General features: G+C 46.2%; 2 protein-coding genes across 3 annotated transcripts in view; one reads left to right on the forward strand and one right to left on the reverse strand.

The window, feature by feature from the left end:
• The window catches only part of SLC35E2B (solute carrier family 35 member E2B), a 33,332-nt gene extending 25,957 nt beyond the window's left edge, over positions 1-7,375 (reverse strand). Inside the window, exon 1 of one of the 2 annotated variants that reach the window (XM_074934114.1) lies at positions 7,181-7,375. The gene's annotated coding sequence lies outside the window, so the exon portion shown is untranslated. Of the gene's footprint in view, positions 1-2,228; positions 2,360-7,180 lie in introns of those variants that run through there. The other variant, XM_074934113.1, reaches the window with a different exon arrangement.
• Positions 6,756-26,359, forward strand: LOC141974413 (uncharacterized). Its single transcript, XM_074934115.1, has 9 exons — positions 6,756-6,879; positions 7,974-8,070; positions 10,281-10,434; positions 14,978-15,123; positions 16,855-17,031; positions 17,850-17,966; positions 21,238-21,324; positions 24,685-24,832; positions 25,430-26,359. Exons 1-9 carry the CDS (start codon positions 6,860-6,862, stop codon positions 25,459-25,461), a joined length of 978 nt encoding a protein of 325 aa, XP_074790216.1. The 5' UTR covers positions 6,756-6,859; the 3' UTR covers positions 25,462-26,359.
• Positions 26,360-27,209: the final 850 nt, after the last annotated feature.

Consider the following 27,209-nt stretch of genomic DNA (forward strand, 5'->3'; position numbering starts at 1 on the left):
GTGGCTGCTAAGCAAAGACCACACAACACTCGCTTTTGAGAAATGTAAGCATTTGAACACTAAGAGCAAAATTGAAGTTGTTTGATACTTCATTGTGCCCAATAGGTGAAGCATCTAAAACAGAAGTAACTCAGTGAGAGAATATTCAGCCCTAAGCACCACCCCTCCCCGACCTAATGTCACCAAACAGAGTTTTATTTTAAAACAGCACTTGGAACCAGTGTGTAGATAGGTGCCACAAAAGTGTCTCTGCACTCACAACAGCTTTGCCAGTGCATCTCAATCCCAATGCTACCATTCCATGCCACCATTCTACTGACACTCTGGGCTTGTCTATACTTGAAATGCAACAGCGGCACAACTGCACCACTATAGAGCTTCCGTGTAGACACTGCCTATGCCAACAGGAAGGATTCTCCCATCGGCGTAGTTAATCCACCTCCCTCCCCGAGAAGTGGTACCTAGGTCGACAGAAAAATTATTCTAGTGACCTAGCACCGTCTACAGCAGGGGTTAGGTTAGTTTAACTATGCAGGGATGTGGATTTTTCACACCTCTGAGCGACGTAGTTGGGTCAACCTAACTTTTTAGTTTAGACCAGGCCTAAGATCTGCTAGTGCACCACAATCTTGGAGCATCTTTACTATTCCAGTTCAGGGAATCCCACACAGCACAGCAAATGCATCTAAATTAATCCAGACCGAAAATCCAGTGCAAGGCCTCTCTAGAACTCAACTGTAAATCATACAGCACGTTTGCAATGCAGACATCTCTCTCCTGAAGACTAGACTGAACTGATCAAACAAATGAATACATGTGTTTTTTTAAAAAGTAGTATTTTCACTCATGACCTACTCCAGGCTTTGAACCTTCATCTCCAGAGGTGAGAAGCTGGTGTATTAATCCAATTATTAATTAGCCTCCAAAATGGAAACATTAAGGATTCTAAGGCATAAAAATAAGAGCTGTAGTTCAGAATTGATACTCTTATCTGGAAGGGTCCACCTTGAACAGAAGAGTAACTCAGCACACACATTTCATGCCACATTCCTGACACCTGCACTTTCTGGACTGCAACAAGCTGCTCCACGCAGGCAGAGCCCTGCACTCACATTGAGCCCTGGGTTTAAATACTTATAATAGAATGATACCACCTCCTAGTAGCTGAATTCCTGATAGTCTTATGCAAGGAACTTTGCAGGAGGGAGAAGGGGAAGCCTACAAACTTGCATTTATTTCAAAACCTTTTTTTGTTGCTAGATCACCACTGGTTATGCTATGAAACAAGCCTTAGTTGTTTCAAATTCCACAAACTGTCAGCCATAAAAGTGTTTTTTAGTTATTTTACTTCAGAGGTCAGAAGAGTAAACACTCAAAACTACTGTCTCAGGGAGAAGCAAAACTCATAGTCAAAGATGATCAAATCAACACCTACATAGCACATCGATCACAGATCCCCAATCATTCTACAAAGCAATGCAGGTGTTATTATGCCCATTTTACCGAGAGAGAAACAGACACACAGACTTGCCTAAAGTCAGTTTGTAGCAGTCAGGATTAGACCCCCACATGCTCCCAACTCCCAGTCCAGGGACCCCCACCCCAGATGATACCTGCCATTGTGATACTGCACCTACTCACTACCCCCAACAAAGACCACCTCCCCCAACAGAGACCCATCAAATAAACCGCCTACCCCCTCCTCCAGCAAAGACCGCCCCCAAATAACCACCTGCCCCTCCCCCAGCACAGACCCCCCCAATAAACCGCCTCCCCCAGCAGACCCCCCCAAATAACCGCCTACCCCTCCCCAGCACAGACCCCCCCAAATAACTGCCTCACCCCAGCAAAGACCCCCCAATAAACCGCCTGCCCCTCCCCCAGCACAGACCACCCCAATAAACCGCCTGCCCCCAGCAAAGACCCCCCCCGAATAAACGGCCTGCCCCTCCCCCAGCACAGACCCCCCAATAAACCGCTTCACCCCAGCAAAGACCCCCCCAAATAACGACCTGCCCCTCCCCCAGCACAGACCACCCCAATAAACCGCCTGCCCCCAGCAAAGACCCCCCCGAATAAACCGCCTGCCCCTCCCCAGCACAGACCCCCCCCCAATAAACCGCCTCCCCCCAGCAACGCCCTGCCCAAATAACCGCCTGCCCCTCCCCCAGCACTGACCCCCCAAAATAACCGCCTGCCCCTGCAGGGGGCCGCCCCGCCCCACTTGCCTCTCGCCGGACCTCAGCCCGGACCCTCCCCGCCGTTGCCGCCACCTGCCGCAGTCCCGGCGCGAGCCATTCCGCCGCGCGGGGCTCTGAGGGGAGAAGGCGCCACTCGGCTCCCCCCGCCCGGGCCGACCAAAGCTCTGTCCCCGCCCGCTGCCGGCAGGGCCAACCGGCCTCCGCCGCGGCGTTGGGAGCGGGGCCGGCGCTGCGGGCTGGCCAGGAACGCCCCACCCGGCTCCACCGGCAGCCTCCGGGGCGGGGGCCCGAGCCCCGCACCCCGCGGGTGGGGTAACACCCCCCCTCTCCCAGGGGCCCGAGCCCCACACCCCCCAGGAGGGATAACTCCCCCCGTTCCCCAGGGGCCCGAGCCCCGCACCCCCGCGGGTGGGGTAACACCCCCCATCCCCCAGGGGCCCGAGCCCCGCACCCCCCAGGAGGGGTACCTCCCCCGTCCCCCAGGAGCCTGAGTCCTGCACCCCCAAGAGGGGTAACACCCCCATCCCTGAGGATCCTGAGCCCTGCATAATCCCAGGAGGAGTAATGCCCCAATCCTGGATGGCCTGAGCCCTGCACACCCCCAGGAGGGATAACCCCCCAACCACCTGTGGGGACTGAGCCCCCCCATTGCCCCCACAGAAAGGTTAACCCCTCAATCCTGGGGGGCGAGAAGCTGAGCCCTCCATACCCTCCCAGAAAGGGTACCCCTCCAAATCCTTGGAGGGCCTGAGTGCCTTTTGCCCCCCTCCAGCACCTAGGGAGAGACAGCCCACCACCACCATTCCAGGGATGGGGAACCGGGGTGGGGTGGCAGGGTGACAGCCCCTAATGGGGGAAGCAAACAAAGGCTGTGAACCCATCCTGTTTAGGAGTGCTAGCTGGGCAGTGCTGCGGTTGCCATCTTTGAGACATGTCACCTCATGATGTGGCGCTGTCCACAAAGACACTTTGGGGCTGCTTGGACTCTGGAGGTTCAGGATGCGGCCATGAAAACCAGACTTGTCTCTTGCCCAGGCAGCAACCTGTGCAATTGTGTGAAATGAGAACAAGACCTCACAAAACCCACCCACACGACTAGCCCCCCTTGGTGGCAGGCTCAGCAGTGTGGCCAAGCAGTAATGAGCTTTGGGGCCAAAATCCCCTCACATTGCTGGAGAGATTTCAGAAACAATACCTACAATTCTGGAGTAAACAGCATTTAATGAATAAACACACATAAAAATGTAATGGACTAAATGAAGGAAGCCCTGGAGTTATTTGTCTCAGTCCAAAACTCTGCTGACTGTAGACTAAATCTACCCAGTTACACTGCAGAAAATCCAGAATAACTCTACTGAAGTCAATGAATCTGGTCCAGTCTCATTATGATAGATGCAGGCTTGTAATACTGATAGATACACGGGTAATACTGCCCTCTACTGTTACATATGTGTTTCAAACCTCCCCAAGTTTAAACTCCCCCCCCCACTGCCAGAAAGGGGGCTCAACTTTCATAAACCCACTGAGTCCAAAAGTAAAAGAGAAAACTATGCATCAAAAGTAAGGTCTGAAGACTCTACACTTCAACCTTTATTATTCAAACTTTCAATATCAGCAATTCCTAATTATCCGCTACAGGATCATATTTTCCAACATCTATTAATCACATTGAAATTTTTCTAAAACCTGGTTTATCTGAAATTATTCATTGTCCTCCTTTACCTTTCAATAACTGAGCTTCATGTGATACTCCACAATATAAACCCACTAGGGCAGGGACCATGCATGAAATTCTGGCCCCATTGAAGAAGACAAGGGCAAAACACTCCCATTTACTTCCATGAGCCCAGAGTTTCACCCCATATTCTCTAGAGGTTGGAGGCGACTCTGGAGCCTTAATCATAATAAACGTGCACTGACTTGGTTTTTACTGGTAGTCCTGTAAAATGTCAAGAGTATCTTCTATCACAATTGCAGTCAGGAAAGAATGTTATACTTTACATGTCTGAGTGGGCAAATAATCTACTCAAGTCTTCTCAGTGATGTTCAACATCTACAGAAGTGAAAACTAGAGGGTATTACTATTTCAATTTTGCACATTTAAAATGTCAATATAGACAATTTAGTAGTGTGGTTCAGAAAATAATTGCGTATGGCACAGCAACTGAAAAACACAATCATGCACCCTTTAATCTAAGTATATGTACATTGGTGATTCCAGGAGAAACAGACAAATGCTCAACATATAATTTTATGACAAACATTCAACAAAATGCGAAAAACAAATAGGAATTTCTAAAATTGCTAGTTCATTCTGAGAGTCAAAATTGGGGCGGCTACTAGAATCTGGCTAGTTTGTGACTGTGGAGAGGGGATAGTTGGTGTATTGTCTATTACTGGGTAGACAACATGTTCAAAGGAAGAAGATTTAGATTAGAGATAAACAGGAACTACATGTAGACGAAACAGAAATATCAAGTCAGAAGTGGATACCTGGGTGCAATACTCACTCAATTTGTTCTTCAGAGATTGAGAGTTCACTGCTTAGATTTTGGTCTAAACTATTTGACAAGACAAGTTTATTAATGAGAACAAAAAAGATAAGACCAAGGTGAACTGATTTAAATAACTGATTTTAATCATTATTTAAACCAGGAAGCAGGAAATCTTGATTTAAATGACCTAGATCAGTTCATGGAGGATAGGTCCATCAATGGCTATTAGTCACAATGGCAGGGTTGGTGTCCCTAGCTTCTGTTAGGTCACTTGATGATTACCTGTTCTGTTCATTCTCTCTGGGGCACCTGGCACTGGCCACTGTTGGAAGACAGGATACTGGGCTACTTTGGTCTGATCCAGTATGGCCATTCTTATGTTCTTATCAGTCTTAACCTTGTTTTGCATTTGTACTTTTAGTTATTTTCCTAAAGGAAGGTTGATTCTCATTGATTGGTTACCATTAAAACATCTGTGACTAAATATAGCCTTTACGCTACGTGTGCTGCTTTTTTTTGCTAATCAGGAGGATAAACTATATATACACATTTATTTAAGCAATTACAGCATATACATCATAAGCAGCATTTAAAGACTCCAGTAATAAATATAAGACTTCTGATAAAAATAGCAAAAATTGGCAACCTGCGCCATAAGGAAGGCTGAGGCTGAAGGACCAAGCTCTGGATTCCAGTCTTGCTGGGGAAAAGATCAAAAAATGCCTAAGAACGGGATATTATTGGTACCTGGGTAAAAAACACTGGCTTCCCTGCTCTGCAGAAAGATGGAGCACTTGATCTAACAGCTCTTTTCTCTCTATCTTCTGTTAATTTATCTCAGTATTATTCTGCAGCAAAGACATGCTCAGAGAAGACATGGTTTGAAAGCTTCTTGATCTTGGTACATCACCAGCCAGAACTGTAACCAGCTCCTTTCAGGCCAGTGGAAATACATAATTTAATAAGCAGAAGCAAGTACTAATACAGCTGCCTGCAAGGACAGAGGAGGTTACAGCAACGTACTCAGTATACTCATGTCACTGAGCCTAGGCCAAAGGGTGTTTCTGCCCCCAGCACAGTCAAGCACTCCAGTTTTAATGCTCCAGTGGGCACTAGATCAGATCCTCATGGGAAAGATACCTGCATGTGACCACTTAATTATATTTATGTCACAATATATGGGGGGCAGGTTCACCCTCCAGGGGCCCCTCTCCAGCACCAGCTTGGGTTGGGGTGTTCAGCCTCCAGGAGCCTCTCTCCAGCTGTTGTGGGGTCAGCCTCCGGGGGCCCCTCTCCAGCACTACCTTGGGGGTGAGGGGGTTCAGCCTCCAGGGGCCCCACTCCAGCACTACCTTGGGGGTGAGGGGGTTCAGCCTCCGGGGGCCCCTCTCCAGCACTAGCTTGCGGGTGGGGGGGTTCAGCCTCCGGGGGCCCCTCTCCAGCACTAGCTTGCGGGTGGGGGGGGTTCAGCCTCCGGGGGCCCCTCTCCAGCACTAGCTTGCGGGTGGGGGGGTTCAGCCTCCGGGGGCCCCTCTCCAGCTGCGGGGGGGGGGTTCAGCCTCCGGGGGCCGCTCTCCAGCACCCTTGGGGATGGGGGGTTCAGCCTCCGGGGGCCCCTCTCCAGCACTACCTTGGGGGTGGGGGGTTCAGCCTCCGGGGGCCCCTCTCCAGCACTAGCTTGCGGGTGGGGGGTTCAGCCTCCGGGGGTCCCTCTCCAGCTGCGGGGGGGGGGGGTTCAGCCTCCGGGGGCCGCTCTCCAGCACCCTTGGGGATGGGGGGTTCAGCCTCCGGGGGCCCCTCTCCAGCACTAGCTTGCGGGTGGGGGGTTCAGCCTCCGGGGGTCCCTCTCCAGCTGCGGGGGGGGGTTCAGCCTCCGGGGGCCGCTCTCCAGCACCCTTGGGGATGGGGGGTTCAGCCTCCGGGGGTCACTCTCGAGCTGCGGGGGGGGGGAGGGGGGAATTCAGCCCCTCTCCAGCTGTATGAAGGAGAGAGAGGAAAATTCAGCGGCAGGCCAGCTACGGGGCGCGGGCGGGGGAAGTGACGTCTAGCCGGTTGCCCGGCCCCTCCCGGAAGCGCGCGCCGAGGACCCGGATGCCGAGCCCAGCCGCTCCAGCCATGTAGCCACCGTTACCGGCGCGAGGGGGGCGGTGTGTCGGCGCTGTCATGGAGCCGCTTGACAACAGGTAGGGGAGGGGCGGGGTTTGGTCCCAGCGGGGACCCGCCCCCGGGCTGCACCTTCGGGGGAGGGGAGTCGGGGACACCCCCCTCCCTCCCGTTGTTGCCTGGGGAGGGGGGAGGAGTTCAGCCTCCCCCTCTACCTGTCACTGGTTAGTACAGTCCGGCCAGGAGGGCAGGAAGGGCTCCCTCCGGCCCACACCGTAAGTCCTCTCTTCGGTCCGCTTGTGAAGGGGGGGAGAGCGGATGACATCATTGTCAGTGTGCAGCGCCCCCCCTTCCCCACCCCCCTCCCCGTCATCGACTCACGGCACTGTCCGGTGAGCTCATCCCACAGCGCTGGCTTCACCACCCGGCCCAGTGACGTCATGCATCTCTGCGCTGCCCTGCGATGAGGTTGCCTCGCTGCACGGCAACGTCACAGGCTCACTCCCCTGTGACATCATTGGAGCCCGGCCCTGACCCGTGACGTCGTTGCATCATCACACTTGTCGCATGACATCACAGAGGCAACACGGACGATGACACACGTTGTCGATGACGCACATTGTCGATGACTGCCTGCTGCCCAGGTTCAGCGGTTGCGTAGACGCACTGCATCACGCCACTGAAGATGCCATCGCTTGGCTAGACGGCTGTGCACACACTAAATAAAGAACAGAAGCATTGTGGCACTACACTGCTCTGTCACATCAGCGCACTACCCAGCATCACATCCAGCCTTTCACGTAACACATCGCTACTGCCCCAACCTCATGCTAGGCCAGAACGTGCCTGAGGATGTTGCATGAGGAAGGTGCTATGATGCAGCAGCACAAATGCACCCTGACCTCACGTGTTGCACGAAGCTGTCACGGTGTGATGCATACCTCCAGTGGCATCCCCCTGCTAAAACTGGGCTATCCTGGAAAAATTGGGAGAGATGGCAACTGAACATCTGCAGCCACATCTCTTAAATAGGTACAGCTTGGCAATCTCATGAGGAGGTTGTAAGACCATGTTTACTAAATGCTGTGAGATGGTTGTACTCCTGTCTTTCCTTCCTGCAGAATATTGCTAATAAAACATATCTTAGTTCCACTCTTTTTTATTATCATTTAAGGGATCCTCTTTTTCCTCCACCTAATGAGACTGCAGACCTTCCACTGCCAAATTTAACACCAAGGCATCAAGAACTTATTCCTACTCCCTGTGGCCCTGTAAGTACCTGAACTATGTAATCTTGATTTAGAATATGTCATTTTAATAATTTTACAGCAGAAAAGGGTCCACAACCCCTCAAGGAAAATCTCTTCCAAACCATCTATAATATGTAATACTTTGGCTCTCCAAGAGGTCAAATGGGCTAGGCGTGTTAGCAGCATATTTAGCTCTTTTAAAGATTGACATGCAGCTATAAATCATTGTTAGAGGGGAGGGCAGCATGAAAATGCGGATCTAAAATGCGCAGAATGGTATCATCTTTAGTGCCATTAATTACAGACACTATCAGGTTAAAATCACATTTTTAAAAACCCACACATTGCCTTTCATAGGTTACAAAAACAACTTAGATTATTAAAAAGGAAGGCATTTTTTAATGCTCTGTAATAAAAAAAACTAGTCATTCCCTCTTTAATTTCTAGTCAGTTTCAGAATTTTGTACTTGTACAACATTGGGATGCAAGCACAGCAAGAGAATGTGTGTTTAAGACTTCTTCCTACTGGAATTTTAAAAGAAGCAAATGGGAAAAAAATTAGAAAATGAACCAGATTTGATCTGGAATTGCTCCCTTAAAAAAAGAAAAAAACAAAAACAAAACAGTAAAAGATAGGGAGTGTTGAAAACAATGTCCACATTGTCAGTTGATTTTTTACTAGCCCAAAAGCAAAGTACTAGAAATGCCACAGTCCAATAGTTTAAACAGCTTGAACTGTATTAAGTATGCCTGCATAGCTTTTGTTGTAAAAATCCAAAAGACAATAGACACAAATGGTTACTTTATATGTGGTCTCATTGGAAATTTTTAACTAATTACTTGTGTTCATAACTGGCAGAGTATTTATGCTGTGAGGTTTTTGTATTTGCTGTTGCTGTGATCTGTAAAGTGAAATCCATTATTACATATCACCCACTGTGAAGCAAATTCCATTATTTAACTCCAATGGGTATGTCCAGATGGAGATAAAAGCCCTGCAGCATGGCCGCGGCTGGCCCAGGTCACCCGACTCAGGCCACAGGGCTAAAAATTGCTATGTAAACGTTTGAGCTTGGGCTGGGGCCCAAGCTCTGGGACCCTCCACCTTTGCGGGGTCCCAGACTCTGATCCCAAACATCTACACAGGAATTTTTCAGCCCCGGAATCCAAACCCTGCAAACCCAAATTAGCTGACCCAGGTCAGCTGCAGGTTTTTTATCCCCATATAGACATACCCACTGTGGCCAGTGTATTGCCAATGTACTTATGTACGTGCTTAATTTTAAGTATGTGCTGCAGTCCCACTGATGTCAGTGAGACTTACACATGCTTACATGCTTTCCTGAATAGTGGTGATCATAAGCATGTGCTTATGTGCTTTCCTGCACTGGGGGGTCTGTGTGAATAAATCCTAATATTTTAATGGAGAAATGTTACTGTCTATACAATAGATATTGTACAAAGGGAAAATGTAATAAATACAACCCTATCATATGCAATAAACTAATATGTAGTAACCGCTTACTGTCATCAGTAGGGGGAAGTTACAAAATGAAGCTGTGTGGCAACAATCATGTTCTGCTAAACCCTGTCTCCAGATGACTCATCCGCTCTATGTGCTTGTTAATATTTAAGTCTTTTTCCTGTTGCTAATGGCACAGAAAAATGAAGAACATTGTATCTGTATGGCATAGTTTCTCAGTAACTCAGCTGGATCTGAGGTTTTGGCTGCCCTGGGGAAAAGAGAAAATATGGCTCATTTACATTCTCTGGACACTGCTGAGGAATCTGAAGGATTCAGTTAATTTTCTAACAAAAGTTCTATAGCTAAAAACACTTTTTTGTGTCAATGGGGAAAATATCACTTGATATGTTTTAGTATGTGTATTTGTATGGGTCAAAACCTTGGATTTCAGAGGGTGGAGGGTAACAGCATTCTGGCCTTCTATTCAGGGCTACTAAGAGCAGAATTTGGCCCCTCTGGATAAACTTGAAAATTAATGATCAGGTCTAGGGATAGGAACTACTACACAACAAACTGGCCATCTCTGGCCCTGCATAGTTTTGGAGTAATTTCTTCCGTTCCATAGAGTTTCCCTTCACCTTTGTAAGTAATGCCCTGTAGTTAGAAAAGTATCATTTAAATAATTTAGTGTCATGCATTTTTTTTAGAAGTGTTAATGTTCTGATTTTAAAGAGACCTGTCTGAGTTTAAATATTTTCTATTCCAGATAAAACCTTGGTCAGAATTATCCTCTCCTGTCAAGATCTACTTCTGTGTAACTATCCTCTCTCTGTTGAGCGTAATAGGACTAACCACAGAGACCCTCTTTCGACAGACTCATGAAGATTTCACCATTTCTCTTATACAGTTAATTGGAGTTGGTAAGAAATGACCAGTTTCTGCACTTCAAAAATAGATGCACTGATTCATTATTTACTAATCTGGTAAAGGACACTCAGATTTTGGATTTTGTTCTAGTTGATATAATATACACATTGAACCTCAATACCTGCAGAGGCAGCATTACACAAGTTGAGGAGTGTACATGCTAGATACTTCTGTGGCAGTTGTTTTTTGGTGTTATTGTAGAAGGAAGATCGAGTGTCATGTAGAAAGCAGTTCTCTGAATAGCATAAAATAAACACTCTGGTTTTAGGATGTTTTGGCTTAGGACTGTTTTGCTGCTTCTTTTATTATTTGGTTAGTATAGTAGTTTCCCACTGAGCAACTGTACCAATGATTTTGGTTTTGGACAACTATCATTTTATTAGACCAAGTCCTCATCTGTGCCAGAGTGTACCTGTCAGCTCCGGTTTAAATTTCTTATGCTCTAACCCATCACGGAATTTAGGCAGGTCAACGTGCACAGTACTTCTGGTCATCCCTGGTCTCATTTGAGTGATATCTGGTTCCAAAAGTGCCTTCTTCCACTGCAGGAAAACAAGCAGAGGCAGTTTGGTTCTTAAACATCAGAAAGTGCAGACCATCTCTCTGTGCCAACCCTTGAAAAGTTCTTGTCCTTTTAGTTTAAATTGCTGCTCTATAGGAAGCATGAAGTCCATAGAGCCCCATAGATAAAATATTTCCAATGATCATAACTTCAATAGAAACCATACCTCACCTTTTGGGATACTCCCTAATTAAATCAAAATGAAGCTTCATTTGAAAATAAATAAAACAAAGGTGTGTGAGGAGGCCCTGGCATGTGGTACTAGCAGGTTTTGGCTGTTAGCTGGCCAACATAAGCCTAGGAAGAACTGCTCGTCTGTGTGGGAATCACGCCTGGAGACTGAGAAGGGCAGCAGGCCTTCACGCTGGGTGTAAGCAATTGCTGCCAGCTGGCTTTGGTGTTGTCACCAAAACACAACGAAGGCCGTTGATGATGTTCCATATTCTCTAATTAACACACGCACAAACACATTAATTCATTCGGGAAAACTCTGCTTTGATTAGCAGCTTTTCACATAGGAATCATCAGTACAAGATAGAATTTTGGACACTAATGCAGAGCACTAGTCCAGCCAATCCAGCATCCTGCCTCTGTTAGTGATAGAGTCTGAGTCTTCAGAGAAAGATGAAGAATCCCACAACATCCCAACCCAACTATGCAGTATTACAGATGGGGATAGCGAGAGCATTCCTGACTCCAACCTGTTTTTTTCCTACCTCTTGTGGTTGAGCCCAGAATACTAAGTTTTCTACTCTCCAGCCAGTAGGTGGAGACAGGAAATCTATCTATCTATCTATCTATGCATCTCTACCACCATGTTCACAACAGGAAAAAGAGGTGTACGTTAACATAGGTGACTGAATAGGATTTTAACACATTACTTAAGACTCAACGTAGATAAGCCAAATTGCAGTTTTAACACATGAGCTGGTTGAGGTAATGGGAGTGGGACCAGGAACCAAAGGTGGGGAAGAGACAGGGCTGGAACAGGGACAGGTTGGAGGGGATGGGGCAGAAGAGGCCAAGCTTGGGTGGGGAATGGACAGAAGAGGCTATCCCCACTAGAGCACACTCTCTTTCAGAGGCTGGAAGGTAACCCAGGATTCCTTGAGTCTCACCACCTCTCAGCTATCAGCAAATATCTGTAAAATCCACTGGCTAGATTTTTTTTCTTTTCAAAATCAGTCTCCTGCCACCCTCCCCTTTTTAAAAAAAAAAAACTTAAGATGAGAATCATCATATTTGTTCTTCCTGGTTTTGCTGGAGGACCTCTTGGAGGGCTCAGACATGTGATCAGTGAGCTCTCACACTTCACCTTAATCGAAGGGGCAGATGTCTCGAATCTCTAACAAAGATGTCCTTTCTCTCAAATGTGCATGAAGCTTTGGAATGTAACATGTGCTAACAAGAAATGAGTTTTAAAAAGAGTCGGATTAAAATCCCTTTCCCTTTTAATTGGTCAGCTTTCATCTCTCACGGTAGTATAGTTTCACTAGTTCTACTATCACTATACAGTCTTCCACGGTGGACAAGAACTGAAGTTCTAATATAAACAAAAATATCAAGCAGAAACCACTTTTCTTTTTGACAAAAACATTTCACATAAACAAACACACAAACAAAAAATTCACAAGGCTAATTTTTCAGTTTTGCCACTTATTGTTAGTGGTCTTATTTACCATCAGCAAGAGTTAAAGAGGAACAGTCCATTGTTCATTTCCTGGGGTTGTTTGTCTGGGGAAGAACAAGTGTCTATAAAATTATGGTTACATTAGATGGGAAACTCGGATGATGCTCCATCCACATGTCCCAAAGAGCCAGACCCACTCACATCCCACTGGTACTTGCTCACTCGATGTGGAGGGAAGGAGAGTGGGGCAGAAACTCAGTCAGATGAGTGAAATAGAGTGGGATCAGAGAAGCAAGTAGAACAGAGAACTGATTCCGATTCTCGCAAAGGGAAGGTTTGTTCCCTTGTTCCAGTCTGGGCAGAAGGTGATGCAGAGATGAACAGTGGCTATTGACTAAAAATCTTGGTGTTCTTTGGGGTGCCTCACCACAATTCCACCCTCAAGTATCTGTCCTAGGGTGGTTCTTATCTGTTTTAGGGATTACAATAACATTGGTTTTCAAACTGGGGTGAGGTGCCATGAAGTTATCATGGGGGCGCCAGGACCCAATGTGAAGGAGAACATCCCTACATCCTTGCTACTTTCTGAGGAACAGGAACCAGCACCTCTCTGCTGGCAGGTGCCGCAGGAGCAGCCAGCACACAACGGGACGCCTGGAGGGAAGGGTTGGAGAGCAACCTACCCTCACAGTGTTTATTACTGCCCCCCCACCCCCACCCCACTCAGCACATGCCTCAGATGCTAGGTTGGTGGCAGCAGGCAGTGGCGTGAGGAGCGGGGGTTCAGGATCCTTAGGAGATCAGGATTGTACTTGAAGAGGGAAGAAAGGACTTAATTCCCCAGAAACAATATTGTTTTGTATGGTGTGTCTGGGCCAACTGTTATTTTGGGGGACTCTGCACACCTACTCCTAATGTGGTTTATGAAACCGTTCCCCAGCAGTCATTATGCAATGCTTTTGTCTTCACTAGTCACATTTGTTTACAAATCTCATCTGGGAGCACTCCGTCTCTCTCAAGGACTTTATCAACATTTGCCTGGGAGGTGGGGGATGAAGCCATTCTTTTTTTAACTGTTCATTGTCAGCCGTGCTAACTGTACTTCGCAGCTGTAATAGAGCACTAAGCCCTACTACGGTTGAAACCAGTCAAGGTTTGGGAGAGTGGACGGCAGGTGCTGTCATTGCCTGCATTGTTACTGGAACTGTGCTCCAGTTAATTTTCTGCTTGTGAACGAACCATAAAGACATACCTACCCCTTTTCTGTGTGGTGGAATTCTGCTGCATTGAAAACTATAGAGCTTTGTGTAAGCACATATCACTAACTGCATTTTCCCCATTCCTCCCCTGTGTCCTTGGGACTGGGGATATTTCTGAACATGGGGATGGGGGAGAGACAGAAAAATGTGTGGTGTATGACGGCACCAGGCAGTCACCATATTCCATTTCCATGGGGTGTGAATCATGGATATGAGTCAGGAAGAAAAAGGGTCAGTGTATTTTGGGAATGGGGGTCGAGGACTATTGAAACTTGGGACCTGATACACACCCCGTACCCTAGCCATGCTACAGACTGGCACGGGTACAGGACCATACCACAGCTTGAGGCATGTACTTACCCATACCCCTCAGCTATAAGTAGGGTTGCCAGTTTGTTTGGATGTATACCTGGAGGTTTCATCACATCACATCATCTTTCATTAAAGATTAATCTTTAATTCCTAGAGACACCAGGACAATCCTGTAGGGTTGGCAACCCTAGGTATAAACTAGCATATTTTTCCTCTACTTGCCTTCAGACACTTGCTTCTGTGACCAATAGGGGGATTATTTATGACACAATCATGCACATAGACGTGCGTACAGTTGCTAGTGTAGGTGTACCCTAATGTTTCAACCCAGCACAGAAGTTGACATTAGACTGCTGTCAAAGCTATTTGTCTACCTTTCGCAATAGTCTATCCATTAAGGCTTGAGAGCTGTCCCATAATGTACTTAGCCAGTTGAACAGTGCTGTAAACATGTGTGTGTATGAGCGTGTGTTTAATTCCTTGCCATCCATAGAATTATTGCTCTCTCATTAATTACTTCCACTAGGAAGGTTAAATTCTTTTCTTTAACACACACACACAAAAATCAAATACTATTTCATAGAAGCTGCTAATTGGTTGAGGGAGTTGATAAGGTAATATTTTTCAGATGGAGTATGAAAGGCAAGCCAAAAAATGGATCTCATATGTTGTGTGTTAAACACATTGTGTCATCTGCATCAGGGGTCAAGAACATATGCCCCTTGTGTGTTCTCAGTCCGAGGTGGTTACTGACCTGTCTTTCTCCTTCTCAGTGTTCTGCGTGTACTATGTAACCAGAGGGATCCTGCAGGAGAATCGCCAAGAGCTCATTGTCTTCGTTCTCTCCATCTTGCTGGTGATGTTTCGATCCATTGTCAACTTCACAGTTGTCTCTGCTCAACAAAAGCCAAATGTCCTGGTCAGCATCTCAATTTCATTCTCTTTGCTTTTCTCTAAATACTGACTTTGAAGATCTTAGGAAAATAAAGAATCCTGCGAATGTGGTAAGACAGCTGACATGGGGAAAGTCAGGCATCTTGTTCCATAGAGTTTTCAGTGTTCTTATAGAAGTTGTGGAAGTTTGATTATCAGAGATGGCAAATTTCTTTCTCTCTGTTCAAGTAGTTTTGTGGTTCTCATCATGGGAGTATCTGAGTGCAGCACAAACATCAATGGATTTTACCTCACAACACTCCTTCTGAAGTAGGGAACTACTATCTTCACGTTACAGATGGGTACTGGCACAGAGTAGGTTAAGTGAGTTGCCTAAGATAGGAAGTCTGAGCAAGGAATTGAATGCAGGTCTCCTGGGCCCCTAGCCACCAGCCCAAACATTCCTACCATTATGTTCAGTGGGAAAAGCAATAATCTTGCCATGCTGGAAAGTTGCAGTGTCTATTGGAAAACAAATGGCTGGTGGGGATTGTAGTTTTGTTCTAATGGCTTGTTTACACAGCAATTTACTGCACTGCAAGCCAGGGTATGAATTTACAGCAAATCCGCCCTCACTGCACTGTAGCAGTGTCCACACAGGATATTAGTGTGTGGCAAACTGGTGCGCTGTAGATTCACAGCCTGGCTTGCAGCACAATACCTTGACATGTAGACAAAGCCCTATGTTATTATAAGCAAATAGGGTGCAGGATTTGGAGTTAAGCTGCATCCTTCACACACCTGTCACACCCAGACTGTCCTTCTAGGTACTCCTTCCCCCTTGTTTGCATGCTATCCTCCGGGATGGGAAAGAGGTTCCTTCCTCCAGAGTGACACTGAAATATGAACTCTAGCAGGGAGGAACACTGCAGAAAATAAGCTAACAAGATTAAAGCAGCGTAGGATTGGCCTGCTCAGTTTACATAGCAATGGCTCATTCAATTCCTGTTACTTATTGGCAGTGAACAGAATCTTGGGGCTTACCAGGGGAAAGGCATCAAGGAAATGCTGATTAATTTAATGTACAAACCCCAGCTATCTGCCTGTATGGTAAACAAGAACCAGGAAGGAGATGAAAACAAAGCTATGTTTATTGATTCCAGCCAAAAAAGAAGTTTCAGACTCAGGTGAAAAAACCATGGTATTAAAATTAAACTGCTTTTCCCATAGAAACCAGTAGAAAGATTCTCTCCATCTCAGCCAATCAGACATCTTACTTGGTAACTCCCATGAAGTAAACTCAAAGCCAGACACTGCCAAAGAAAGGTTGGCCCTTTACAGCTATTTCTTTGATATGTAAAATAAAAATCAAGCATACCATTGCAATGACGTTATGTTTGAATATCCAAGTTAGGGAATGCAAAGGTTAAGGTATAAATCTCCCACACTGAAGGTAGTGTATGCTAAGTTGCACCTTAAACATCATAATTACATTAATGTACAGTAATCCATTACATCAAATGGCCAGAATTTTAGCTTTATGAGGGCATAATCAATGCCAGCTTCTATTCTAGCAATACATCCTATGTGAAGTTAACTGCTATGTTAGAACTTTTGCATTTGCATGCAACCTGATTTCCTTGTTCCTGGTCCCTGCGATTTTCAGCAACAACAAATGAATATTAAATGTTGTCCCCATTTTTTGAAGATTAACCCGACTGTAGTGTGGTCAGTCCAGGTGTGCCATTGTAACTCTCTTGCTTTCCTTTCTCATCAGGCCCGCTTTATTCTGATCCTCTTGGTTGGATCCTTTGACGTGATCTGCGCCATCATCCTCATTCAGAGTCAAAGCATGATGGCCTTCCGAGTGGGTGGGGCTCTGGAAAGCCTCCAGTCTCAGTATTTTATGCTGAATCTCTGTTTTTCCATGTTGACCTTTGATCTTCAGGCACAGGTATTAATACATTCTACATTGCTTCCCTCTCCCACTAATATTGACCACAACTTGGAATTGGACTAGTGTATGTAAGAGGCAACTGCAAGCCAGGTCTCCCAGGGTCTCACCAATTGACTTACTGTGCGATCATCTCTAAAATTTTCCTAGTAATGCTTACCTCCCTAAGTATCCTTCATAGGGAAAAATGGCTAAAACCCATAAAAATAGACCTAGAAAATATTTTCTCATTGTCCTGCCAGACAAAACAGAAGCGGAATCTTATTAGGAAGTCAGTTTGCCTGGAAGACCAGTGATTTCCAGAAGAACTGAAACTCGACTGTTTCAGTTTCCTAACATAGGAAAGGGATTATAACAGAATAACTTTACAGAGTCAAGCTTCCTGCTTCTGTAGCATCCCGACTGCTACCTACACTTGGGAACAGGACACTGAGGTATGAGAGAATCACATTTTGATAAAGAACTTGACGTAGCAGAGCAATCAGGTCAAGATACCAACCTGAAACTACAGATATGTAAAGTGAACCACAGAGGCCTATTTGGAGAGAGATTGTACTTCAATACCTGAGCTACTTTATTACCTATACTTTCACCTGGGAACACATATTGCTGCCCTCCCTGTTCTTTTGCTGGGCTGATACCTTGTCTCCTCTGTTTGGTGCTGGCTAAGTTTTCCTAAGAGAGAAATCTTGCCTTTTAAACTCTGCCCATCTGTCATTGCTGAGAGTTTGTTGCCATCTCTTTGGACACTGCTTGTTTATGGGCATACGCAGTTTAAAAACTGAAATTTCACTCAACGTCTTTCTCTCACTTCTCAGCTCTGCCTTTGTGCTTTGCTGCTAACAAGTCTGCGTAAAATCACCCTCTTGCATAGCATCATCCTAGCAATTGGCGTCTTCTGGGCTTGCCTGAAAGTGACAGTTGGCATCATCGCAGTGAGTATGAACCTCAGAGTGACTCCATGAACTTTGTAATGGGATATGAACTCCTTGGAGAATGGGTTATCAATCTGGGTTGCAAATACATGAGAGGAGGTCACTACCACTCTACCCTTCCCATACTGCTGAATCGGAGGTGGGGTCCTGGCTGGACAGGAGGGAGACCCGGGGGAGGGGGACTGGGGCGAGTCCCAGTATGGAGACAGAAAAGAAGCAGTAGAGGGCCCTGTTTAAACGTAAATGACTATATTAAGATTGAAAATAAGGGCTTGTGAATTTAAAATTTTGTATTTGATCTTACTCAGGCAAAACTTCCATTGAAATCTTTGGGTGCTCAAGTAGGGAGTGCAGGATTAGAAGCAAAGTAGGTTAACCTCCTTTTGTCTGATACCCCAGGGAAGCATTAGGTACGATTCAGATGCATTGAGTGTTTTCAGTTTGCTTCAACACTCATGGAAATTCTTAACAGCTGAAGGATAGTTTTATTCTGATATTAAATATATGCTCCTGGATTCCTGCAGTTGGTTTGTTTCCTTGCCCAGCTACACAGAACTAGCCAGAAGCAGGGGACTTTTACAATACTACTTCCTTCTAGGTAATATGTCACATGAAATCAACCCTCACTGGTAACCTAGTTGTAACAGTCGTAGCCTCCTCTTCCTCCTATTGCTGGGAAATAATAGTACAAGCCACCTTAAGTGTTGAGGCCGGGAAGTCAGGTAGTGCGACTCCTGTCTGCACTCCCACTAGCAGCTCCCCACATACCTTTGTAAAGTGTTAGATCTCTGACCCCCATTAGATCCCTGTAGACAGACAGCTGGGGAAGTGGGAGAGGCAGCAAGATAGCATCACTTTTCCTCAGTGACTGGAAGTGCACAGCCACCGATTTGTTTTTCTACCACCACCTGCCAGCCAGTCCTCAGAAACCACCTGGCCTCAGCAAGTAGCCTGCAGAAATCTCTTGGGCCTCTGAGTCACCTGGAGAGGGTGAGCATTAGGGCAGTCACTCCCTAATTAGATGGAAAGCTCTGTCCTCACACACACACAGGCCCTACACTGAAGCAGTGCAAGGCTGGGTATCTGTACATTCGTAACAGCAAATGCTCTAGTGGACCATCTGTCTTCTTAGCCTGCTCGGAGCCCTGTCTACACTACAGCTACCTCTGGTGGCACGGCACTGCAGGGGTAACAGTGCTGAATGCCAGCCCCATTGTCCCCCAGTGCAGACACAGCCTTGCACTGCTCAGGAATAAGAGAGCCAGTACTCATGGTGTAACTAAACACCTGGTATATTTAAAGCAATAAAAGGGCAATATGTCAGTGCTACATCTTGCCAGCCTGCTGCAGAGGTCAAAGACAGGGCAGCTAGATTTTAGAAGGGCTAGAATGTTTCCCAATCACATCCTTGTAGTTCTGCATTCCAAGGTAGGGGCACAATTCCATCTTGGCCTTTGGGGCATAGGTTCATTGCTACAGGGTCAGGAAGGGGACTCCCTCCCCAGCCCCACAAGCTTCACACAGTCAGCTCACTGCAGAGTACGCAGAGCTTTCTCACCTCCCTTTGTAGCAATGGGTCTTAACCTCCTTTGCTTGGAGCCCTCAGCCTGCAAGATGTCATAGATAAGCACCCGCTCTCAGGTTGTTGGGAGGCAGAAACACAGAGGCACGCGAATCTACAACAGGTGTAAAAGCTTTAACAACAATAACCTGGAAGTGCCCCACACAACATGGTCCTGTCTAGAACCTGAGGGACCTCAATTCCACTCCAGCCCTTCCAAAACACCCCCCTGCCTCCATTCCTGTATTGACAGTTACCCCCATCTCACCAGGTTTGGACCTTTATCCTGCTCTTATTTATTCATCTCATCTCCCTTTTCCTCTCCTGATATTTCTTTCTAGTTCCATTGTTTAGTCTGTTGTCCACCCCCATCTCTTTTTCTCCCCCCTTGTCATTTTCTAGTCTCTCTGTTTCCAGTTCTTTTCTTCCTGTTATGCTTCCCAATCTCCCCCATCCTCTTTCTATAGACCTCGTTCATTGCTACTGCCATAGACAGTGCAGGGAGCGTAGCACCACCCAGCGGAGGGGAGAGAACACAGGGCCAGAAGTAGGTGCCACAGCGAATCAGGCATATCCCCCATGAAGGGTTTGGCACCCCCAAATTTTGAATCCTTGCTGTAGAGTTTCAGGTACTGACCACTGCTGGAGGCAAGATCCTGGGCTTGATGGACCTGTGGTCTGGTCTATCCAAACGTGGTAAATCCTGTGGGGACAGTTGTTCCAGACAGGTGCATGGGTCCTCTGTGACTCAGCACTTTCTCCTCTCTTTGGTCAGAGCTACTGTTCTGGTTGAGGAGGGCCAGAGGCCAGTCCTGGGTAGGGGGCTCACTCAGGTGTGATGTGCATTGCACCCTTCCTCTTTCCCTAACCCTGGGCCTGAGCAGAGACAGAAATCACTTTGTCCAAGTTAGACTTTTTTGCCACTCTCTCAGCTCCCTGAATTTAGTCTTCAGTGACTTTCTTTCCCTCCAGGGAGAAAAAGATTGTCCACACCCTGCACTTTTCAGTCTGCAAGCTAGGTAAACATTAATGTTGTTGGAGCAACTCAGGGTGTTGAGAGGAGAGAATGATTTTGAGGCACGTAAAGCAAACACCAGCTTCAAGGGAATTGTCCTCTAGTGAAAAGCTGGTGGCTTCTCCATTTAAACTAGCTGTCAGCCCCACGGGGAGCTTTACAAGGCTGAATGAATTGAAATTCAGGGCAGTGGAGGGTGAGTAGACTGGCTCAAACCAGACAGTAGTCAGAACTACACTTTCCCCAGGCAGCCGGGCAAACATGCTTCAGTTCTGACCTGCACTATCACCGGTCACACCAGTCCCTGTTCCCTCTCAAACAGAGAGCCTCCATCTGTGTGTGGTGAGGAAGGCGAGCAGAGACTAGAGGGCAACAACTGAGACTTGCCCCTAGGGGTACAGCAATGAAAGACCAATACATTAAACATTCTGACTCACTGAGCCCCTCTAACTCTGGGCAAAGGCAGGGGGCTGGTTTTGTGCAGAAGTCTTAATTAATCTAGACAGTTTGATGTTGGGTGGAGGCGAGGGGACAATTAAGGCATATGTCCATTCCTGCTAAGGTGCAGCCCTGAGTGAGGGGCAGGAGGGGACTCCCAGAGCTGAGTTAGACCACAGATTGGAACCAGCCATATGCCTCTTCAAAGTCGTCAGCATCCAGTTTTAAAGCTGCTTGTATCCGATTTTGTCTTACAGATTTTAAAAGAGTTAAAACCTCTGGTCTGGATTTTTCTGAGTCAGAACATACCAGAAGTGGCTAATATCATCTACCTGCTCTACATGGTAACTCGTCAAGTGTTTGTTGATCTAAAATAAGTCTGGGGACAAATTTTTACATATTGCTGGGTCCTTGTGACAAAGCTCTACCCCCACACATGCACAATCCGACTCCTGTTAAGGCAGCAGGAGTTGTGCATGTAGCCACAGCTCCCACTGAAATGAGTGAGAGCTGCAGGCATGCCGTACCCTTCAAAATCAGGCCCATAATGTTTATCGGCTAGCCAGAGAAAACACCCAGTGTTATGTTGCTCTTGAGTTGATTGCATACAGGGAGTGGCACTGGCAGTCTCTCCCACCGTCACAGGATCAGGAACAATTAGGGAAAGGAGGCAGAAATCCCCTAGCACAAGATATGCAGCTGTTGATAATACCACCCTTCCTCCCCCAAGAGGTCTCTCAGCATACAAGCAGCTTCTAGCCCAGCTGCAGGCCCTCAGGGTCAGAGTGTGCTGAAGATTTCCCTAGGCAGCGCAACTGCCACCCTTTCTTCCAGACACAGCTAAGACAGCATAGACACAGCAAACTGAAATGCTCTGCATCTCACATGCGTTTCCAAGGTGCTTATCACTAAGCTGTCTCCGCCCGTCCGCACCATTTGTGCGAGGAGAGAGGAGGTAGAGGATGAGCAAAAGTCATTTCCAGAGAATCAAAAATGAAGGATTTTATTCGATGTCCGTTCCCGCATCTGGCAGCTTCACTCCTGACACACAAGTGACAACAGCTCAGGGAAAGTCAAATCCACTTGCACTTCTGCGTTGCCATGGTCAACCTGCAACAATCCTATCTTAGCAAGAGAGCCCACCAGTGGAAAGCATTAACAAACAAGAAGTCTCCAGCTAGGAAAGTTAGAGGGAACAGAAGTTACCTCAAAATAATTCTGGCCATCTCTAGCACCTTTCATCTGAAGACCTCAGAGTGCTTCACAAACATCAATGGCCCTAGGAAATCCCTACTAGCAATCAGAAAATGAGGACTTGTGGCACCTTAGAGACTAACAAATTTATTTGAGCATAAGCTTTCGTGAGCTACAGCCCACTTCATCGGATGCATTCATTTTTTTTCCCCACTGAATGCATCCGATGAAGTGAGCTGTAGCTCACAAAAGCTTATGCTCAAATAAATTTGTTAGTCTCTAAGGTGCCACAAGTCCTCCTTTTCTTTTTGTGAATACAGACTAACATGGCTGCTACTCCAAAACCTACTAGCAATCAGTTCACCACTGAAATGCAGCCACCTCCCCCCGACCCCATAACAGTTTGACAGAAAGTGAAGAATGCAGCATAATCAACTGAAACTACCAGGGAATTTTTATACACAGAATTGAATCACTTGAGTTGGAATTTGGTCAGAATCTTGCTTGTACATCTCAGCTGGGCAACCCCTAGCACTGTGCTGGGACACTAATTCAGCTCAGACTCAAAGGGAAGAGTGCACCAGCATCCCTAATACCACTTCCTGCACCTCAGTTTTGGTAGAGGGCATTAACCCTCCTGGTTATTAATCTCCTGGTATTAACATGCCCAGTCCTATGCAGCATGAGAGCTGAGTAGCTTACAGCCCCCAACTGGGACAGCTACAAGACATGATAAAAAAATGTTTTTAATTGAAAATAACCACTCTGCCTTCACTCTGTGCTCCAGTCCCATTCAAACAAAGCAGTGACAGAATTTCACTCAAAATCATAAATCCTCATAGCAAGCAAAGTAGGGGGAGGAGAGAGAAAGCTTGTTATAACTTGTTAAATCACAAACAAAAATCCAACTACACCAACATACTGCTTTGTAAGTGCCTAACCTTGGATGCTACGTACAAAGGTTGTCCAAGGAAAGCGTGGCAGAGGGTGCAGTTGGGCTGTGTGATTCTTGCACTATTTGGACTTTTCTGCTAAGTCATTATTGAGTCTGCAATATAAGAGCCAGATTAGCTAATGAAATAAGGAATGTTTGCTTGAAAAATTCACAGCAGGGCCCTGCCCAAGAAAGGGTTTGAGATGATGTGTTGGGACGCCATAGTAAGAACATAAGAATGGTCATACTGGGTCAGACCAAAGAGCCATCTAGCCCAGTATCCGGTCTTCTGACAATGGCCAGTGCCAGGTGCCCCCGAGGGAATGAACAGAACAGGTAATCATCAAGTGATCCATCCCCTGTCGCCCATTCCCAGCTTCTGGCAAACAAAGTAAAGGTGAATAACTAAGAAAATTGGTTGTGTAGGAGCCCAGAGATTTTAGAGTTTTGAGGGATTCGGTGTGTGACCAAAGCTGTTTCTTAATAGTTCTAAGTAGGTCAATGCTGGAAAGGCAGCAGGGGCTACTGCGCATGGAACCATTTCATAGGCAATGGTTGGAAGACCCCATTGCTGATTAAAGTAGAAGCACTGGGGAAACAGAAGCTAGAAAGGGAAAGTGATTCCTGAAATACGCTGTTTATATAGACAGATGCTAATAAAAACCTGCAAGGCTAAAGAAAGATCTGTCAGCCTACTAGGAGAGTCATAAAGAGAGCGTCCTTACCATTCATGGCAACATCAGTGCAGTGAAAGCCATGTAAAATCAGCTTTATCCCCAAACCCACAATGGAGAGAGGTAACTGGACGAGAGGGTCCTGGGTGTCTTGTGCCTGATCTGGCTAATCTTTCAGTTTAGGGAGATCTTGTTTTCACATAGCTTTAATAATGCTATTAGTACCAGGCATAAGGCAGTTTGGTTGCCATTCTGTATCAGATCAGTGTGTGGTTTTGTGTGATGGGATCAGGCTGGAACAAGGCAAGGCTAAAGAGATAAGTGGGGGAACATGTTGGCGTTGAAGGACACCTCGAGGGGAGGGAACAGACTCCAAGCTGGAATGTTCAGGGGCCTGAATAAGATGGGTGCAGCAGAACTTGAGAAAAGGGAAATGTTTGTTTCTCCTTCATTTTGTAATATAGTACCAGTGAAAGGGGCAATAGTGTTAGCCCTGGAGACTGAAGCACTGCCTGTTTACAAAACAGGTACAGCACAGGAAGCAATATGGAAAATTTCCTACCACTATTCCTCCGCCCTGCCCTACAGGGATCACTGCTGTAGCAAAAAGTCTCCCTAGCCCATTAACTCTAGTCATTCTTCACAGACTACTAACAAGCTGCTGGTTGGGGCAGTTTTTGTGATCTCTTGGGGTTGGATTAGGGAATCATTGTGTAACCAACACAAAACCAGAAGAAGAAACCCAACCACATGTCATAAATTCAGCTCCCTCCTTGGCATCCACATGGCTGCCTCTCCACATCCCTGTTTTGGCGGATTGACGGCTCATTACATTCTATGGCAGCAGGTTTCTGTCAATGCTTTAAGTGCTGATTGTTTGGTCTCTCTCCATTTTTCCTCAGGTGATAAGTGACTGGGGCAAGGGAATTTCCTACGCCCTGGAAGCTGCCGTCATCATTGGCTCCTGCATCTCTATGGCAATAAAATCTGTTCTGTTCTGGGCACTGCTCCATGTCTATCGCAGCTTTGGGCAGGGGCTGAGAGAGAGAAGTGAGTTTTTAAGAGTATAAACTGGCCCGTGCAAGATGACTGCCGTCTGTAGCATTTCAGCCACAATCAAGCAGGGAGTTTGGCAGGCAGGAAAGGAGATTTGGAACAACTGAGTTTTATGACAATAGACAGACCCTTAACTACAGCAGATGCTTCTGTAGCCTCTAAATTTTCTGACCTGGCCATAGGCTCCTCAGCTCCTGCAGGGCAGTGAGTGACATGTCCTCTTCATAAAAGTAACGTCAGTCAAAGTTGTCTCTTAGCCTAGGCTGCAGTGGGCACCCGCCTGGAGAGCAGCTTTATGTAAGATTTAATTCATGCATCTAGACTAAACAATCAGGCACTTTTTATCTTCATAGTGCTTTCCAAAGCTGCTGAGCCTCACAGCACCTCAAGAGGGGCAGCTTAACAGCAGGAAAAACGGAGGCACAGAATGAAGGGACTTACTGGAGTAATTGGCGCTGCTGGGATTTGAACTTGCACACTTCCATGGCCCACTCTTGTGCTTAACCACCCAGCCCCTCTCATACATCTTTTCTATGACAATACTAGAAGGTGTCTCTGACAATGACTTTCCTTTTCCTTTCTCCTCCACAGTGTTTTCTTCCTATGGAAGGATTGACTCCTGAGGGGCAGCAACCCTGCTCGGTCCCATTTGGTGCTCTTATAGAGTGAAACCACAGTGGGAAGGATCCCATCCTTCACCCTACAAAGCATGAGACGACGGGGTCCATTTCACTGGGGATTTATTCAGAAAACTCAGCCCAACATGGGGAATTCAAGCACCTTGCTTCTTTGGTCCTACCATTTCACAGTTTGGTCTCTACACATTCCGTAGTTTGCGTTGTGCTTTCTCAGGTCCGTGTGTCCAAGCGGTTGTGGCTGTGCAGCTAACTCTTTCCAGAGCCCCCTCTGCTTTCCAGACCAACGCCACCCCTTCCATTCCACCCTTGCTCCTGCTGACAGGATAGCACATCTGGCATTTTATTTCAAATGGCTGCAAGGACCACCACTTTGTGACCAAAGGCCAATAAGACGTGCATGTGAGTGGAGGTTTTACTTATTTACCACCAGAGTTTAAAAGCAGAGCAGCAGACTGCTGTCTTCTGGCTCTCACATAGACCACCGAGACTCGGGTTTTCTGACTGAGCAGTGAGGCATAAGTGTGGATTGGCCTGCCATAGTTTCCCAGTGTGGTGTGCAGCACTGTCCCCAGTAGCACCACTGTGCATATCCTCCATTGCACTACTGCAGATAGTAAATTGTTTTGTTTTTTTTTAAAAATCAAGATGTTTATATAATTGTTACACATCCCCTGGCTTCTGATAGAGCTGTGCAATTGCTTGTACCATAACAGCATGGGTAGGCCTCTTGCTCCTCAACTGTCTTCTTAAATTGGAATATTTATTTTTTTAAATCCAACTAAAAATTAGTTTGCAAAACAAACTCAGATTAACTAAATCTGACTGTGTGAGCGTCTAATAAATGTGCCCTATCATAACTGAGATTGATGGTTACATTAAGCCTTTAATACTATAAAAAAGTTTGATATTTTATTAATTGGAAGCTTTTGTTACTGGCTTTGTATTTTTCAATAAAGCGTAAACACAGTTTGGGGGTGGAGAGTGTTTTTACTAAGGTTGTCAGCATGGTAACTTGCAGGGAAATCCATCATATGGACTATGGATTGGAGCTACAACTGCAGTTTTTGTGTTGTGGGCAGAGATTCAGTTAGGGGGCTGATATTAGAAATCATGGATTAAGTGCTGAGAGTAAGTAGCTAGTGTAATATTTTGCATTTTTATGTATTGTTTCTTACATCAGAGGCTTTCAAAACATTTGAAAAATTAATCCTCTCTGTACTCCTGTGAGGTGGAACTACATCCACTTCAGAGCTGAAGAAATGGAAGCAGATAAGTCAAATGATTTGTCCGAGGTCACATAGCACATAAGTGGCAGCACCAGGAGCGAACAAGGGAGTTCTGTCTCTGCCCTAAGCCATTGGACAAATACACTGGCTTCGCTTCACTAAGACAAAATGTTTTTACTTTTATGAATTGTTGCAGAAATGCAGAAGGTCAATGAGATTTGCTCAATATATTTTTTGAAATAAGCAAACTTGCCCTGGCTCTGTCCTCAGCAGACACTGTATGGTATTCGCAATCCTTCTGCTGTGCAGCTGAGCTCTGCCAGAATGTTGTTTCAGTTAAAAAAAATGGACACCTTGCGAATATGTCCTTGTTATTTACTATTCCTCTCACATCATCCTCCTAACAACGTGATAGCAGAAATGGTTTTTATAACTAGAAGTAACAGCTGTGACCACACACAAGCATTAATCTAGAAAGCAACAGTATGTTATACCTGAGGGAATTAA

This window comes from Natator depressus, chromosome 18 (genome assembly GCF_965152275.1).
Source record: "Natator depressus isolate rNatDep1 chromosome 18, rNatDep2.hap1, whole genome shotgun sequence".
NCBI classification, from domain to species: Eukaryota; Metazoa; Chordata; order Testudines; family Cheloniidae; genus Natator; species Natator depressus.

What these genes read in the sequence shown, in the direction of transcription:
- LOC141974413 (XM_074934115.1), top strand. Translation starts at nt 6,860, where the DNA reads ATGGAGCCGCTTGACAACAG. An exon ending in TTCCTACTCCCTGTGGCCCT is followed by an intron (nt 8,071 to 10,280) that starts GTAAGTACCTGA and finishes TTTCTATTCCAG; the next exon opens with ATAAAACCTTGGTCAGAATT. An exon ending in AACAAAAGCCAAATGTCCTG is followed by an intron (nt 15,124 to 16,854) that starts GTCAGCATCTCA and finishes CTTTCTCATCAG; the next exon opens with GCCCGCTTTATTCTGATCCT.